The sequence below is a fragment of the Rattus norvegicus genome, chromosome 9, assembly GCF_021556685.1.
Source record: "Rattus norvegicus strain SHRSP/BbbUtx chromosome 9, alternate assembly SHRSP_T2T, whole genome shotgun sequence".
NCBI lineage: Eukaryota > Metazoa > Chordata > Mammalia > Rodentia > Muridae > Rattus > Rattus norvegicus.
The window spans coordinates 107,064,778-107,082,194 of record NC_141542.1 but is presented as its reverse complement, the minus strand read 5'-3'; the positions used below and the strand labels follow the sequence as shown (position 1 = coordinate 107,082,194).

At 52.7% G+C, this 17,417-nt stretch overlaps 1 protein-coding gene across 1 annotated transcript; it reads right to left on the bottom strand.

Moving 5' to 3' along the window:
• Nucleotides 1-2,320: 2,320 nt before the first annotated feature.
• On the bottom strand, nucleotides 2,321-12,604 carry Klhl30 (kelch-like family member 30). Its single transcript, NM_001399332.1, has 8 exons — nucleotides 12,514-12,604; nucleotides 9,480-10,326; nucleotides 8,307-8,442; nucleotides 6,507-6,593; nucleotides 6,010-6,165; nucleotides 4,930-5,118; nucleotides 4,551-4,696; nucleotides 2,321-3,404 (listed from the first exon to the last, which is right to left on the bottom strand). Exons 2-8 carry the CDS (start codon nucleotides 10,251-10,253, stop codon nucleotides 3,147-3,149), a joined length of 1,746 nt encoding a protein of 581 aa, NP_001386261.1. The 5' UTR covers nucleotides 10,254-10,326; nucleotides 12,514-12,604; the 3' UTR covers nucleotides 2,321-3,146.
• Between the last annotated feature and the right edge of the window lie 4,813 nt (nucleotides 12,605-17,417).

The window sequence follows — 17,417 nt, the reverse complement described above, 5'->3', positions numbered from 1 at the left end:
CCATGAATGACACAGTGCTCACTACCACGGTGCTAAGAGACTAAACCTATGAAACTGTACGTAAGTCCCCAATTAAAGGCCTTTTTCTGTAAGAATTGCCTTGGTCAGGGCTGGAGAGATGGCTCGGCAGTTAAGAGCACTGACTGCTCTTCCAGAGGTCCTGAGTTCAATTCCCAGCAACCACTTGGTGGCTCACAACCATCTGTGATGGGATCCGATGCCCTCTTCTGGTGTGTCTGAAGACAGCTACAGTGTACTCATAAGTAAAATAAATAAGTGAATCTTTAAAAAAGGAATTGATTTGGTCATGGTGTCTCTTCACAGAATTAGAACACTGACTGAGGCATGGAGACTCAAGTACTCTCGGGCTCTGAGTGCTCCTGCAGGGTCTGAGGGCTCTCCTGACGGGTTGGAGGGCTCCGAGGGATCCAGCTGCTCCTGTAGCCTCTGGGTCCTCCTGTAGGCTCTATGTCTACTGAGCACTCTATATCCTAACTAGAAGTCCTCACGAGCTTCAAATGTCTGAGGCCTTATTTCCCTAAGGATTCTAGGGTATGATTCTTGGGGTGCCTTATGTCTGTCCCCTGCATTACAGAAGGATCTCCTGAGTGCCTGGTGTGTTCCAGTGTCTGTGTATTATGCTGGTGGCTGTATCCCTTTGCCTGCTCACTTTGTGCCCCCAGGGTGGCTTTAGTGGACTCTGCTAGTATTTTGTCTTCCCTCCCTAGGTTCTGGTCATTGGGTGTTTGTCAGGTTGCTGGCTGGAAATGGGGACAGTAGAGTTAGAGATCTCTCTCTCTCTCTCTCTCTCTCTCTCTCTCTCTCTGTCTTTCTCTCTCTCTCTCTCTCTCTCTCTCTCTCTCTCTCTCACACACACACACACACACACACACACACACACACACACACACCAGACACTGTAGTTAAAGCTGTACTCTCTCTCAGCACCATCTTGAGTCAGCATCTGCCTCTTCTCTGGTCCCTAGAAGCTGGTGGTGGTCAGAATACCCTATTGTTGTGAGCTCCTGGCATTTCCACAGCTCACCTCCACCAGCTGGACACCCTTGAAGCTGGTCCCCACTTGGAGACTTTATTAGACTTCCAGATCCCTGGCTGGAAGACCTTTCCTCTTGGAACACCAACTATGCCACTGACCCCAGAATGACCAGATGAGGCACAATGCTGCAAGCTAAGAACCATGTCTCTCTCTAGTCCAGGACTTCCCTCACTCACACTCGTCCAGGTATGTGTGGCCTTCCCAACTCCCTGTTCCTGATTGAAGTCAGCTTCACCCTTTCAACCTTTGCCTTTGGACAGCCCCAGGATAGCATGCACAGGGAAACACATCCTGATCTGCAGGCTGAGAGAGACCGGGCCTGGTATGAGATAGGCTTTTGAAACCTCAAAGCCCACCTCTAGTAACATACTTTCTCCAACAAGCCACACCCCTAATCCTTCTAATCCTTTCAAACAGTTCCACTTCCTGATGACTAAGCACTCAATATATATGAACCTATGGGGGGACCAACTCTTATTCAAACCCTGACACCACGGGAACATTTAGAGTCCAGGTCTGAGTTCTGTCCTCTTAAAAGTAACACTTCTACCCCCTGCCCTATTTGATTTCTGAGTTGGTTCAATGGTCTGAAAGATAGGCATGAAGTCAGGTCTGGGATCAAAGTGAATCTAGACTTGCAAAATCAGGGCAGACAGGAGTCCTGTCCTCAGACCCCAGTGGTATCGGGAACCATTCTGAGCCCCTGGGTTGGTCCTAGAGAAGAAGTCCACACGTAAAGGGGGCCGGGGGCCACTCAGGGCCTCAGTGGGATAGTAGCTGGTGTTGGCCAGACCAACTCCTAATCTGCAGTCTAGATCCTCAACAGTCTGTAGCAGACACAGCATGCTGCTCACACACAGTGAGAGTCCTTTATTGTTTGTCTGCTTACAAATCTGGTGCCTTGTCTAAATGAGAGCGAGAGGGGTAGGGACAAAGAGAGGAAAAGAGGCACACAGAGAAGATGTAGAGACTGAAAAACGCACGACCTCATGAGACCATGGTCTGAGTCACGCCAAATCATATCGTGACTGACAGCAGAATCCATTAGCTCCACTCCACCTCAGCAGACCACTGGAAGCAAGCTTCTGACCCACCCACCCACCCACGCAAGCTTCTGACCCACCCACCCACCCACGCAAGCTTCTGACCCACCCACCCACCCACTCAAGCTTCTGACCCACCCACCCACCCACGCAAGCTTCTGACCCACCCATCCACCCACACCCGCCGGAATCCCTGCAGACCAGGGCGAGGGGTCAGGTGTGAAATATCCCGCATATCAGATATTTACTTGTTTATCAGATATTCTGCATATCAGATATTTACAGTCGCAACAGTAGCAAAATTACTGTTATGAAGGAACAATGAAGACAATTTTATGTTCAGAGGTCACCACAGCATGAGGGACTGTATTCAAGGATTGCAACACTAGGAAGGCTGAGAACCACTCTCCTGTCCTGTACAGCATCCCCTGCCTTCCTAGTGTCTCTTCGGGGGCTGCTTTCCTGGTGTCAGAGGTACCCGTGGTAGGGCAGGACCACCTTCATCCCAGAAGCAGCTATGTAAACACAGTGTCAACACACAGAGGCTAGAGATGGGGAGAGCCTGGCTTTCATCCAACCACCCCATGCAGGGTGAATGTGGAATCTGAGGAAAGAGGAGAGAGAGGAAGCTGTGGGCATGGTCAAAGAGCAGGTTGCGGCATGCTCTAGGGTGGGTATCCAAGCTCGAGGCCCTGGCTCAGAGTTCTGGATGTTCCATTTTAACTCCTCATTTGCACAGCTTCCCTGCAAACCACAGCTGGATAGAACAAGAAGAGCTGCCACCAAGGGGTCTGTTTTCTCTGAGGGTGTAGTCCAGGACCCCTCAGCTTTCTCTGACGTCTCCAGGGACAGCAGAGCTCTCTCCCCCACTGTGAGTTGAGTATCAGGGTCTCACCCTTACAACTGGTGGCAAAGTTGGTAGCCTCCAGAGCTGTGCCATCTGATACTGAGCCCAGCTCATGCCCTGGAGGGGGCAGCAATTCACAGTAGTCAGAGGACAAGCATAGGGGTGACATTCTGCAGGACAACTAGGAGCAGAGTGCTCCCTAGTGCTCCCGAGGGGCAGTGGGGCTGAAGGGCTGCGTCCACTTGGAGATGTCCAGAAAGATGGTAGATGCCCCATGGTAGAGCCAGAGACGGGGTAGGGAGCCGTGGCGGGCCCAGGCGTCTCTCACAGTGTCATAGGCCTCCATCTCCACGTGGTAGTCTCCATCCATGCCTTGCCAGCGGCCACCTGTCACATACAGCAGGTCGCCCAGAGGCACTAATGCGCCGTTCTCGTGTAGGCTGTGCTGAGACTGCACCTGTGGAAGGCAATTATCAGTGGCCGGCGGGCAACTGGAGGGTAGAAACAAGGATGTCCCTGGTGGGGTTGGGGACCACCATGTGACCTTGAAGCCCAGAGCTCATCACTGCTCACTGTGGTTATATCTGGTTCTCTTTGCCAGCGAGGCCCTGGTCTCTCTCCAACCTACATCTAACAGGGTGGCTCCTTTGGGCCCTAGAGCCACAGGATCCAAGTAGGGTGCTGAGGTCTGAGCCCAGAGCTGCCTCCAAATGGGGTCTGGGTTGAGCCTTGGCTCCTTTGTAACTCTCTCTTGGGGCAGACACATGTACCCGAAAAGGCTGGTGCTGCCTCCACATGAAGGTGACGGCAGGCAGTTACCCTGCCTGATGACCCACAGAGTCCAAGTAGCACCCACACTACTGGGAGCCCAGCCCAGCTGTGGCTCAGCTGAGAGGCTCAAGGAAGAAGCAGCACCTTGGCAGCGCCTGCTCTGCCCCGGCTTGACTACTGTGATGGGGATTCCAGTGACCGTGGGCAAGAACACACAGTGGGGCTGCCATCACCAGGCTGACTGGTGACTGGGGATGGATGGGAACACTATCAGGCTCCTGGGACTGAGAATCAAAGTAGGTGACTGACCCAGAACAACCAGCTTAGAACTGAGGAGAAAGACCAGGGCTCTGGGTCCCCGGACTGGCATCTGGTCAAGCTCAATTCTCACCCTCTCCTGGGACTGAAGACAGGGGCAAGGCAGAATGGTACTGGGGAGACGGCTGCTCCTCAGTCTTAGCACAGGATCAACTCGATCTCCCGTGGAGTGGGACACTCACTACCTCCTGGTTAACAAATGATTCTCCCTTTCGGTCCGTCCATGGCTGCCCCAGAGGCACTCAGCACTAAGCATGGATTGGATCCCGGAGAATGAAGACAAGAGCTCAAGGGAAAGAGATCTGAGAGTGACCCGCAGTCATTGTCTGTGTCTCTGTCACCACTGACACTGTGGCAGCCCTCTCTTCTACAGAAAGTCTGCAGGCTTGCCTCAGTCCTCTGTTGGCCACCCGGGCACTCCGCACACACCTCCATTTTGTCGCATCTCTCGGGTGTCAGGAGTTCAGCTAGGCTCCACCAGGGGGCAGATAGAGGGAAACCTGGGGTGGCTCACCTTCTGCCAGAGGTTGGCCCCCGGGTCATACACGTAGACCTTCTTAGTGTTGTCACCGATGAGATACAGGGCTCCATTGAGAGCAGCACAGCGTGGAGAGGACAGGTACTTGGGCAGGAAAGGTGACGCAATAACACTCCAGACATCTGCAGAACACGTGGATGGATAACTTCACCAGGAGGAGGGGATGGTTCCTCACTGGGAAAAGTTACACCTCATTCCCACAGACTGCTGGCAGCCCCTGAGCCTCTGCATCTGTCTAACCCACATTTCCCCATGGGGTTCTCTTCTGTCAGGTCCAGAAACAATAGCCTCCCCCACCCCCAACCGCTGGAGCTTGTCACCTCAGGAGTACAGGCCACCAGGGAGGCCTTCCTACCTGTCACAGGGCTGTAGCACTGGAGAGCCAGCATGTTGTACTTGCAGGCACTGGAGCCCACCAGGTAGAGGCGGCCCTGGCAGCTGGCAGCCGAGAAGTTGCTGACATACTTGAGGGCCGGACGGACAGGAGCCCAACTGTCGGTATAGGGATCGTAACGCTCTACTTCTACTGCGTCCAGGGCGGTGCCTGTGGGGGGAGGTCTTAACTGGTAGGAGTTGGGCACGGGGGCTGAGGAATAGGAGAGGGTCCTGGAAGCTTAGGGTCTGGACATTCAAAGGGAGCAGGGGTGGCTCTAGAGACCCAGGAAGTGGGGGTGAATGAAGGAGGTAGGACCTTGGGATTCTGTGACCTGGGTCCCATTCATAGGCAGCAGGGCTTACCCAAGACCACACCAAGAGGTGGGATGCAGGTGGAATGCTGGACACTGGTCCCTAGGGCCACTTCTGGGAGAACAGGTTGTAAGGCATAAGACTACAGTGATAGCCCCCAGTGGAACAGGTATGCCAATGGTGAGAACTTATTATGGGGGAGACATGTTTCCTAGTCTAAGCTTGCATGAAACCCTGGGGACCCCAAGGTGCCTGGGACTTGGAGGGCATGTATGTTCTTTGCTTTCTGGTGAGGAACACAGCAATTTTTTGAGAAGAGGAGTCACCCCACACACATACACACATACAACTGTTACACATTAGAAGTGGCTTCCAGGCTGCCTGTGGGTCGTATTTTAATATTCATAGCTGGCACCGGGTTGTCTGGATGATGAAGCCTGAGGCCGATAGCAGCACAGGGGTTACTGTGGGTCATTTACCTCAGAGGCTTGCATTGACTCTGAACTGAGGGCTGAGTCCCTAGTTCCTGGGTGTGTATGATCATTCCTGCTGACCCTAAGGCAGGATAGGCAAAGAGGGGCTACCTAGTTCCTTGCTACCCAGGATGCCCCAGCCAGGGGTTCTAAGAACTATCTGGGACTCAGTGTCCCCCAAAAGGAGAGAGCTCTCCCTGGTAGCATCCAGTGATGACATGGGTTGGGGACCTGTGGCTCTAGGAACAAGGTAGTGATAGGGAGGAAGGACTCACCACCGATGGCATAGATCTCTCCATTCAGTGCTGTGCTGGCATGGTTCGTTCGGGCCTTCAGCATGGGTGCCACAGGCTTCCAGACAGCTTCCTTCAGTGGGAAGCACCAGGCTTGGGTGGTCGACCAGGTATCTGTTTTGGTGCCCCGTGAGCCACCTGTCAGAGAGAAATTCAGTACATATGGTGGTGGCTCCTAGCACTTGTCACTGGACTCCGGCTTGTTTGTTTTTTCTAACTTATTTATTTCTTTTCAGATTAATTTGGTTTTTGCTTGCTTCCAAGTCAGGCTGGCTCCGAGCTTGCTATGTAGGACGACCTTGAGTTTCTGATGCTCCCTTCTCTACGTCTGGAGATTCCTCACTTTCAGACGAGTAGAAAGGCCTGGAAGGTCTTAGTAGACCTCCCAGGATCCTATTGGGTGGGAGAGTTGATTTGAGGGCCTGCCGTTCTACCAAGTTGATCAGGGCGTGTGTTCCCAGAAGCCCCGGACCACCCACCTGTGACGTAGACATCGCTGTTGAGGGTTGCCAGGGAGAAGCCCCACTTGTGGTAATCAGGGAAGTCTGGGAGTGCCATCCACTGCCCTGGTAGGAAGAGAGAGGGGGAGGGTCAGAGTGGCTGTGCTCCTCCTGCAGGCCCCCCACTCCCTCACCTGCCCTGGTGTCTTTTTCAGGAACTGGCTGTAGAAACGTCCTCCTCACTAGTGACAAAAATGGTGGGTAGAAAAGAGGGTCATAGACAGCCTGGGGTGTTCCAGCTCATCGGATTCCCCCACAGCACCAGCCTGGGGGCCCAGACTGGACAAGTGTAGGCCGAGGATAGGAAACATAACCCAGGATCTGCGGGCTGTTGTCACTCTGACCTGAAGCTCACCTCACTGACTCTAAATGAACATCACCAAAGGTAGCGGCTGCGTGTGGGCATCATTAGTAGGGAGTAGCACGTGTGTTCACTCCTCCATTTAGCCGTCTATCCAAAGCCTCTGTCCATTTTCAAGGTTACCAGCCTTGCATCGGTAGAGTGCGAGCCCAAATCCTACCTCATGTGTGCCAGTTGTGTGGATTCAAACATGGCCCAGCCCCTGTGGGCCAGAGACGGCACTCACCATGGAGGTTGATGGTGTGAGTTTGATCCCTAGATGCCACATGATAGGAGGAGATTAACAGACTCTCACAAGTTGTCCTCTGACTCCCAACCATGCATCACGGCACACAGGTCCCCCCACCCTCACCCCATATACATTAAGTGTAAAACACAAATTTAAAAAGGCACGAGATGTGTGATGCATGGGACATGCCCACCAGCGGTGGCTGTTAAGCCATTCTCACTGCTGTCACCATTGTGAGAGACAGAGTGATGAGGAATGTTTGGTAAGAAACCATCATGAGACCACAGGCGTGGGAAACTCAAATCCTGTGAATGGACTCCTTGCAAGTGTTGGTGGGAGACTAGGCCCTGGGGAAGTCCCCTGGACTGTTGACTGTTAGGACACTTTGGGAACATGTAGAATTCTAGGGTTCGTGGTGAACCGAGAGCCTGGCACCATGGGTAGGAACGGAGTGTCCCCTGATTCATGTCTGTGTCACCCCAAGATGAGGATGCCCCAGCCATTGGCAGGCTACTGTTGCCAGCCAGCTGCTCTCTCCTGACGTCAACCCCAAATCCCCACTATAAGCCTCTGACCTGGACTGCTGGCCTTGGACTTCCTCCAGCCCGCCAGAGCTGATGTGGTGGTGTTGGCGACCTGCCTGAGCCCTGGAGCCAACCAGCCCTCATCAGCACTTTCCCAAGAGCTCTCCTGGGTAAGATAGCCTTCCTCAGACCCCTTTACAACCATGGGAGGGAATCACGGGGAACCCATTTCACAGGTGAGAAAAATCAAGAGACATCCAGGGAGGTTAAATGACTTGCTCCAGGACCAAACTGGATCCCAGTTTGAGCTGGGCCAGAACCCAAACTCTTCTGGGATGCACCCTCTTATTTTCCCCTAGAGCCTTGGTTCCCACACTGGATGCACAGGGTAGGAGAACTTAGAGCAATCAGTGGGCTAGGAGAACATCCACCTTAGTTGTTCTGTCTGGGCCCTTTTGTCCCAGCCCCCAGGGCCTAATAAAGATCAGAGGTGGAGTCACCTTCCTCCCCATGGCCACCAGGTTCCTCTGCAACTCTGGCAAGGTCTAAAACTCAACCTTCTGGAGACAGCCCCCACCCCCACCCCCACTTCACTGGACTCCTCACTGGCTGTACCCCAAGGTGGCTCATGTCTCATGCCCAGGACAAGCATGTCAGGTACTTACTGGCCTTAGTGTTGTAGAAAGCAAAGTTCCCGGTGTGGGGGCTGGGTTCCTCACCACCCTCCTCGTCCTCCTCCAGCGCCCGTCCTCCTACAACCACCAGCACCTCCTGCATCTTCTGTGGGAGGCCAGGAGGCTCCTGTGGACAGGAGCCAGGTCAGAGTCGTTGTCTGTTCAGCCCAAGGGTCATGTGTAGTCTTTTCTCAGTGCCTCTGCTTGAGGCTAAGTGGACTTTGGCATGTGTGCACACATGCATGGGCATATGCATCAGTGAGTACCTGTGCATGCATGTCTGCACGGGCTGGACATAGTGGTGCACACCCCTACCCTGTGAACAACCACACCCCATCCGCACCCCCACCCCATCCGCACCCCCACCCCATGGAGAGCTGTACCTCTCAGTATTCACAAAGGGCTTTCTCAAGTGCTCTGGAAAACCCTTGGGGTGACCAGGCCTGTCACTCTCTTAGGACCTGCCTGCTGCCGGCCCACTGGCAGCATGAGCAGGCATGAAATTCCACACAGGTTCAGTCAGAACCCCTCAGGAGTACTTGGTGAGAGCTTCTGGGTCCCACAGTATCCCACCTCTGTGCAGCTATCCAACATCCTGAATGGTTTTCCTTTATCTTCCTCCTTTCAACTCCCATGTCTCCTCTAAGGCCTAGCTCCAGTGTGGACTCCTCCAGGGAGTCGCTCCTGACTGCCAGCCTGTGCCCGATGGCCCTAGCACAAGCACATCCTTCCAGTGGTGGCCTTTCCACTATGTACTAGGTCTGCTTTTTTGTTTGTTTGTTTGTTTGTTTGTTTGTTTTTGTTTTGTTTTGGTTTGGTTTTTTGCTTTTGTTTTTGGAGACAGATTTTTCTCTGTGTAACCCTGGTCACATAGAACTCATTCTGTAAACCAGGCTAGCCTCAAACTCAAGAGATTAATTTGCCTCTGCCTTCCAAGTATTGAGATTAAAGGCATCTGCCACGGAGGCCCAGCAGTGATGGGCTTCATAGAGACACTTCTAGGCTCCTCCCCCTGGTCCTCAGAGCATGATGGTCTGCCAGGGGACCAGCCTACAGGAGGGAGCCATGCAAGATGGGGCATGTGGGCACTCTTCTCTCCATTGGGGGGGCGCCTCAGGGACTTCTCCTCCACTTCTTAGGTGGAAGCCCCGGCCTCCCACTCACCGCACTGTGGCCCTGGGACAAGGCCTCCTGACACGCCTCTGACTCCTGGATCAGTGGCTCTGTGGCCAGCAACTGTTGCACGCAGGGCCTAGGCAGGGCATCCAGGTGCACCAGGTTGAGGAGCTCGGGCAGGTAGGCGGCCCGGTCCTGGGGGTCATGGCGCACCCAGCGCAGCAGGGCCTCGAGCCGACTCTGTTCCGGTTGTACCTGCAGCAGGTCGCTGGCCAGGCAGGTGGCCAGGCGGTCTCTAGGCAGCTGCAAGAACTCATCCTCTTGGGCCACTGCCTCAAAGTTCTCCCGCAGGAAGGCCCAGGCTTTGGCAGCCACACCCAACAGCCCTTGCTGTTCCCCAAACTCGCAGATGCCCAAGCAGTTGGTAGCGTCCAACTGCTGCTGGAGGTACCGGCCGCAGACCTTCTGTACGGTGGGGAAGTGCAGGCGTGAGGCGGAGCGGGTGAGCGCCTCCACGTTGCTCTGAGTGATGGTCAACCGGCCCGTGTACACGAAGTCCACGAGCTGCCCCACTGCAGCCGGCTCTACGTCTCTCAGCTCCACACGTGCCGAAAAGCTCTCAGCAAAGTCTCCGGCAAACATGGCGTGGAAGTAGGGGCTATTCAGCGCCAGAAGGCTGCGGTGGCAGGGTAGCTCCTGGTCACCAACCAGCAGCGTGACATCCGCCAGCTTGGGCAGAGAGCGCAGACGCTGCAGGCCTTCCAGCATGTCCTGGGCGTGTGAAGGCAGATGGAAGTCCAGGTCGTCTACATTCCTCACCATGATGCAGAGCGCACAGAGACTCTTGTAGCTCACCCTCTTTACCGGAAGTAGTTCCTGAGGCTCCCCTGAAGACCTAAGTAGAAAAGCAGGGTCAAGTATGAGAGCTACGGGTCTCATCCACCTGTGATTCATTGTATGACTGTCTAGATGTCACCCCTGACAAGTGCCCACCAACTGAGTGTTGTCAGTGTGAAGGCCACTTCGGGCATCCCACATCCTGCTCTATCCCAGGTCCTCAGCCCTATGAGTAAGTCAACTGTTGCTCACACTTTATAGGGAGGAAGCTGAGGGATAGACTACTCATGGCCAAGAACCGTGTAGAGAATACAAACCCTGGGCCTCTTATCTTCCACAGTGTAGATCCCCAAGGCTAGAGAACCTGCTCCAAGAGTCCAAAAGGCTTCTCTCAGGCACCATGTTGCTGGGCAGGCCACCGGAGGTGTTCTTAGGTTTTACTCTACCCCATTGGTTTTTACTGCCTGTCTGCATGAACTTGCTGGCTGGGTGATTTGGTTGAGTCAAATCTGGTCCTGTTTTCTATGCTTCTGATGGAGTAGCTAAGGGTGAAGGGGCTTTGAGTCACCCTCTGGGGCAGCTCCTATGCACGGCCACTTCCCAGGCCTCTTTCTGTCCTCACACTCAGCCGTGTAAGCACTCTGCCAATTGAGTACTGGTATTTCACAGAGAAAGTGATCCAGAGAGTTTGAGTCATCAGCCCAAGACCACAGAACCAGGAAGCAGATGTTGGGGGGCAGGGCAGGGGATAGCAACTGAATTCAGAGCCTGGCTTGCAACCAACCATAGAACTCAAAGTGTAACCACAGAAGCTTCCCGTCCTGTTGAGTGCATGACCTGTCAGCAGATTCCACTTCTAGACCTAACGATGTGCATGTCTGGTATTTCACCCTAAGAAAACCGCCAAAGATAACAGTCACGGGTCACAGTGGGACGCACTTACAATCCCAAAACTGAGGCAGGAGGGTTACCAGCAAGTTCAAGGTCTGCTTGGGTTATGTAGTGAGACCTTGCAAAAAATATATATATATATATATTATATACATAATATATATATATTTTCTTTTTTAGATAGAAGGGAACCAGGGCTGATGAGATGGCTCAGTGGTTAAAAGCACTGACTGCTCGTCCTGAGTTCAAATCCCAGCAACCACATGGTGGCTCACAACCATCTGTAATGGGATCTGATGCCCTCTTCTGGTGTGTCTGAAGACAGTGTACTTATATATAATAAATCTTAAAAAAAAACAAAAAACAAAAAAAAAAACAACAGTGTCTCATAGGACTAGAAAGATAGCTTAATGATTAAGAGAAATTATTTTAAAAAAACACACACACACAAAAATAAACAAAAATAAAGAAAGCCGGGAACAGAGTGAAGAAAAAGCATGAAGGGGGACAGGAAGGGGAGGGGCGAAGGAAAGGAGAGATGGGAAGGTATATAATGTAGGCCACCATTCTGAGGAGTCCCTCATAGCTGAAAGCCACACAGCGGTAGTGTATTCCCTCTGGAGGTGCCTCACACAGCCACCACAGTGGTGGAGGATTGGCGAGCCTGGTGGATGACCGGAAAACAGAGACATCAAGGGTGAGCACTATCCAGTGAACTGGCAAACCACAGGGCCTGTGGCATGGGGCTGGCCGGGAGCTTGAGGCCTATGCCCCATCCCTGATGCCCTCTCCTTCCTACAGCACAGGGACCTACTCAGAAGAATTTGCAAGGAACGGCCTTGGCTTAGGCCTACAAAAGGAAGCTCAGGTGACTGGTGGCTTCAAGACCCTCATACCCACCAGGAATCCATCTGTCTAACCTCTTAGGGAGGCCTCTGGTTGAGGCTACGGTATTTTAGCTGAGGCACGTAGGGAGTGCTGTGCCCAGGGCAACACCCACAGACAGGCCTTGCATTCCTCTTTGGCTATCAACCATAGCTACAATGGTACAACCAGGCCTGTGCACACTGCACCTCTCCAAGGGACCTCAGAGCTACCTGTGGACACCTGCTGTCCTGCAGTTCCACAGAGGCTGGAGGGTAAAGGGGGATTTTAGAGTCTTACCAGGGCTGCTCGTGGATGAAAGGGCAGAATGGCAATGGCTTTAATGCAGCCCTGCTAATGTGGCTCTGGCTGCATTCCTAGAGTCCGGCTTCTCTCTCTGAACACATTCAGCTCCCAGGAGCCCCTTGCCTGTAGAGGACTCTGCTAAGCCTAACCGGAACTTACCTCCTTGTAGAACCCTTGGTCTTACCTGTTATTAAGGCTCCTTTGCTGAGACTATAGACCAAAGGGCAGGGCTTAGGCTGAAGTGTGGGCCACAAAGGAGGCCGCTGGGCTGGACTGGGCTGGGCAGGGCAGACCACGTGGGAATTTAGGGGTATTTTTAGCTTCTGTATGGGAGGAAGGGGGGGATGGTGGAGGGAGGAGTGAGGTCACAGCTCTTCGAAGACTGTCTCCTCTGAAAGCCACACCATCTATATCACACAGGAGGCCTCTGGGTTACCGGAGGGCTAGATGGGACAGTAGGGGACTTGGACAAGTTGGTGCTTTCGCTCATCCCCCAGGCTGAGGTGGGGGAGTTGAGAGTGTGAGACAGACACAGGCAGAGTGGAGACAGCAGGGGCCTGAGTAGGGGCTTGAGCAGGAGGCTGCTCAGGGCTGACACTAAGGACCTTCTTGTACTGCTTCATGCTGGGCTGATGGGGACCCAGATAGCCACAGTCTCCCCATGGTCAGCCTAGTCCCTAAGCTTGGGGTCCACAGTGGTAATGGGTGAGACTTCAGGGGTAAATGCTGTGCTCAGAGCAGGGTGACAGGCTCCCTGACACCTAGGTGCACAGGTAGGAGAGTAGGATTCTCCCCATGCAGTAAACAAAGCCTTGGCCCTGGGCAGCTAAGAAACAGGGTCATCCAAAAATAAACCAGCCGAGCGTCCCGCTCGTTCATGCAGTGTTTGGTTTACGGGGACGCACTTCACAGACAGTGTCTAGGCCACTGATGTCACCCAGGGTCAGGTTGGGTCAGGGAACTGAGGGAGGACGAGAGCCAAACTTCCCAGGTAAGGGGGTGTCTTAGAGTTTCTACTCTTGCACAAAACATCATGACCAAGAAGCAAGTTGGGGAGGAAAAGGTTTATTCAGCTTACACTTCCACATGGCTGTTCAACACCAAAGGACGTCAGGACTGGGACTCAAGCAGGTCAGGAAGCAGGAGCTGATGCAGAGGCCATGGAGGGATGTTACTTACTGGCTTGCTTCTCCTGGCTTGCTCAGCTTGCTCTCTTTTAGACCCCAAGACTACCAGCCCAGGGACAGCACCACCCACAATGGGCTGGGCCCTCCCCACTTGATCACTAGTTGAGAAAATGCCTTACAGCTGGATCTCATGGAGGCATTTCCTCAAGGGAGGTTCCTCTGTGATAACTCCAGCTTGTGTCAAGTAGACACACAAAACCAGCTAATAGAGGGAGCTTCAGTGCACAGGTGGGACATCTCAGTCTGGGTGACCAAGCTAGTTCTCACCATCCGTGCCTCCTTCCTTCTCACATGTAGGCCTTAGTAAAATAATCATTGGTATTCTGCTTTGGGAGGTCACTAGGGACGAAGGTGATATTCTCACAGATAGGGTCCCAGGTAGCCCTGAGTGACAGTCCTCCTGGCAGAGTTGGGTACTTTCTTGAGGTACTGGATGCATGACACCTTCCTGGTTGGTACCGCAGTTGGGAAGTTCATGTAGCAGTTCATGTTCCCAGGAAGAACTCGGTCATCATGAGGAGAGCCCTGCAGGGTCTGCCAGGCTCCTCGCACAGGCAGCTTCCACCTGCAGGACCCCGGCTCGTGCTTCCCTCCTTACTCATCCCAGGCCCTGTTTCTAGGCCACAGTGAGACTTTCCCTCTGGTTTTGATATTTAAATTCATGTGGTATAGGAGACCCTCATGGGTGTCCTTGTCTGCAAGGCGTTTAGAGCCACCAGGGGAAAGGTACTGAAGCAAGGTGAAGGCTTTGCTTAACACCCCATTTGCTGGGGCAGTGCCTCCCTGCTCTGTCTAGAGGGAGCCAAGGACAGGAAGGGTGACACAGGCTCTGTCATGGGGGAGTGCTGGCTGTGCTAAGTGAGCAGGTCTCCAGCAGACCATGCGGCGGGCATCACCATGTGGGCATTAGAAGTCCAGTGCATCATCGGATGACAGACCAGGCAGGAGACACAACATCAGTGTAAAGGTCCAAAAATCACTGAAGGAAAGCCCCAGACTCAGAGAGTAGGCAAGGACAAAGAGCATTTATTCTGCAGAAACAACCAGCATGCAGGAGTCAACCATTTTTTGAAATGGTGACCCCAGACAGAGGAATGCAGGCCTTCTTATAGGGCATTTGGGGGGGGGCTCTCTAGAAGGATTAGGTAATCTAAAATTTCCCTGGTGGGTGCTAGGGGGTCACAGATGATCAGTGGTTTGCATTCCTCTGTCATGAATGTTTAACCATAGCATAAGGTAGGACTGCCCAGTGCAGATGGCCCATCCTGAGATAAGATATTTCCCCATTTTTGTGGTTATCCCCCCCGGCTGTTCTTTGGGAAGGGGGTTTATGACCTTCTGGATTTTTATGGTCTGTTCCTGGAGACAGTGCCTATGGTCTTCTTTTCAAAATCAGGCCTGGTCTTTAAATGGAGACAAATGGGGTTTATGTTGTCCTTTCAACTAGGGGCTCAAAAAAATGACAGGTTTCTTCCAAGATCTGTGCCTTTAAAGTAGGCCTAGAGTGATTACACACACACACACACACACACACACACAGAGAGAGAGAGAGAGAGAGAGAGAGAGAGAGAGAGAGAGAGAGTTTTGAAGAGTATAATATCCCTCACAGACCGTCCACCATGAGTCTGAGTCTGGGCGGGACGTGTGCACAGGGCTGGGCGAGCACAGGGCACCATTTTGATCACTTGATGCTGAATCATGGGCTTTGAGGAGATTGGTTTGAAAACATGGGTTTAAATTTCATCTAGACAGGGAGATGCCTTCCTTCCCAAGGCTGGAGGTGACACCAGGCGCAGCTCCTATTCACAGGCTTTCGGGTCATTTTCCATTTTGGATGCCATGATGAAGAGGATCTGCTATGCACTTATTTCCCCAGAATAGATTCCGAGTGCGAGATCACCAAAGTAAAATGTGCCACCATCTTTAAAAGGTGCAGCTTACCCCAGAGGGACAAGGCTCGGAGGAAACGCACTTGCTTTTGCTGGTGTGTGGATATTGTGGGGGCTGTGAAGCCAGCCCAGGGTAGAGCCCCACAAGTCACATTGCCTCCAACACTCCAGTATTTATGTCCTGGCTGGTGCACTGTCTCTGGGTAGACGTGAGCTTGGTGTGTGTGTGTGTGTGTGTGTGTGTGTGTGTGTGTGTGTGTGTGTGTGTCTAGGGGGTGCTATAAAAACATCCTCTTCTGTTTCAGCAGTTAGCTACAGCACTCCACACTGTTACCGAGCCTTCTTCAGACCCTGTGAATGGGCTGCAGCTCTTTTTCTCAGGACATGCTTCCTAAGTGTGGACGGTCAGGCTTCTCTGACCCAGGTTCTTAGGTTAGAACCACTTTGCTGTCAGGACACTGTTCTGGAATGATGACACCTTGGAGCAGAATCAAGCTCCTTCTCTGTGCTTTCCCTTTTGTATCTGTCAGCTACTGCTGCGTAAGAATTTGTCCCCAAATCTAGTGTCTCGAAGGAGCAGTGCCACAAGCCAAGTGGTGGTGGTTCATGCCTTTAATCCCAACACTCTGGAGGCAAAGGCAGGTGGATCTCTGTAAGTTCAAGGCCAGCCTGGTCTACAGAGCAAGTTCTAGGACAGCCAGGGTTACACAGAAAAACCCTGTCTCAAACAAACGAGAGCGGTCCCACACAAGTACCGTTTTAGGGTGGCCCTCTCAGGAAGTCCCATCGGACTGCACTAGGGGCCTTCAGACTTTGGTCATCTAAAGGCTACCTTGGGCTAGGTAGCTGCTTGGATTAGAGGGGAAGACTGAACCCCCACCTCTACCCCAGGTCTCCACAGGCTCCCTCCTCACCTGGCTACTGGCTTCCCTGAGGTATAGAGAAAAGTAACCATACAACCGAACTCTTGGCATCTTCCAAAGGCTGATCAGAAATAACACCCTGGGCTGGAGAGATGGCTCAGTGGTTAAGAGCACTGACTGCTCTTCCAGAAGTCCTGAGTTCAATTCCCAGCAACCACACGGTGGTTCACAACCATCTGTAACGGAATCTGATGCCCTTTTCTGGTGTGTCTGAAGACAGCTACAGTGTACTTATATATAACAAATAAATCTTAAAAAAAAAATGACAGGCCCACATCTGCCATATTCAGGGGGGCATGGGCTGTGACTGTCTAAGGGCAGGGTCTCTGGAGACCTTCATTTTTTTTTTTTTTTTTGGAGCTGAGGACTGAACCCAGGGTCTTGTGCTTGCTAGGCAAGTGCTCTACCACTGAGTTAAATCCCCAACCCTCTGGAGACCTTCTTAGAGGCTGACCTTATAGCTTCTGCATTAGTGACTTTTCTTGTGGTGAAACGACTTAAAGAATGAGCTCACATTGGCTCACAGTCCATCGTGACGAAAGTGGGACAGAGGAGCATCAGGTAGCTGGCCATGTTACGTCACAATCAGGAAATCGAAAGCAGACGGACGCTGGACCTGCGCTATGAAACCTCCAGGTCTTCCTGCAGTGATCCGCTTCCCCCTGTTAGTCAGCTTCTATCTTCAATGGGTTCCACACCCTTCTGAGACAGGCCCACCAACTGGGGACCACGTGTTCAAACACAAGCTTACGTGCAAACCAGGACAGCTTCCTTTACCTGTGCTTCTTTGAAATGAACTTGACGGTTGTTTCTTAAGGGTTCCACTTTGCGTTCGGTCCTTGCTGGTCTGGGAGTAGCATTAGTTTATTAATCTTGGCATGTTTTCTGTTTCTCTGCGTATTCATTTTGCACACATTTTACAAGTGAACGGGAGGGCCCAAACTCGTCTGGAAGCCTTGTTCTGGGACCTCAACCTCCAGGACGTTTATGAAGGGGTTCTGGGTCCTCAGTGAAGCTTTGCCAGCAGGACAACAGGTTTATGTGTCCAACTGTGAGTATGGCCTTGAGGGGCTAGCCTCTGACTACAAG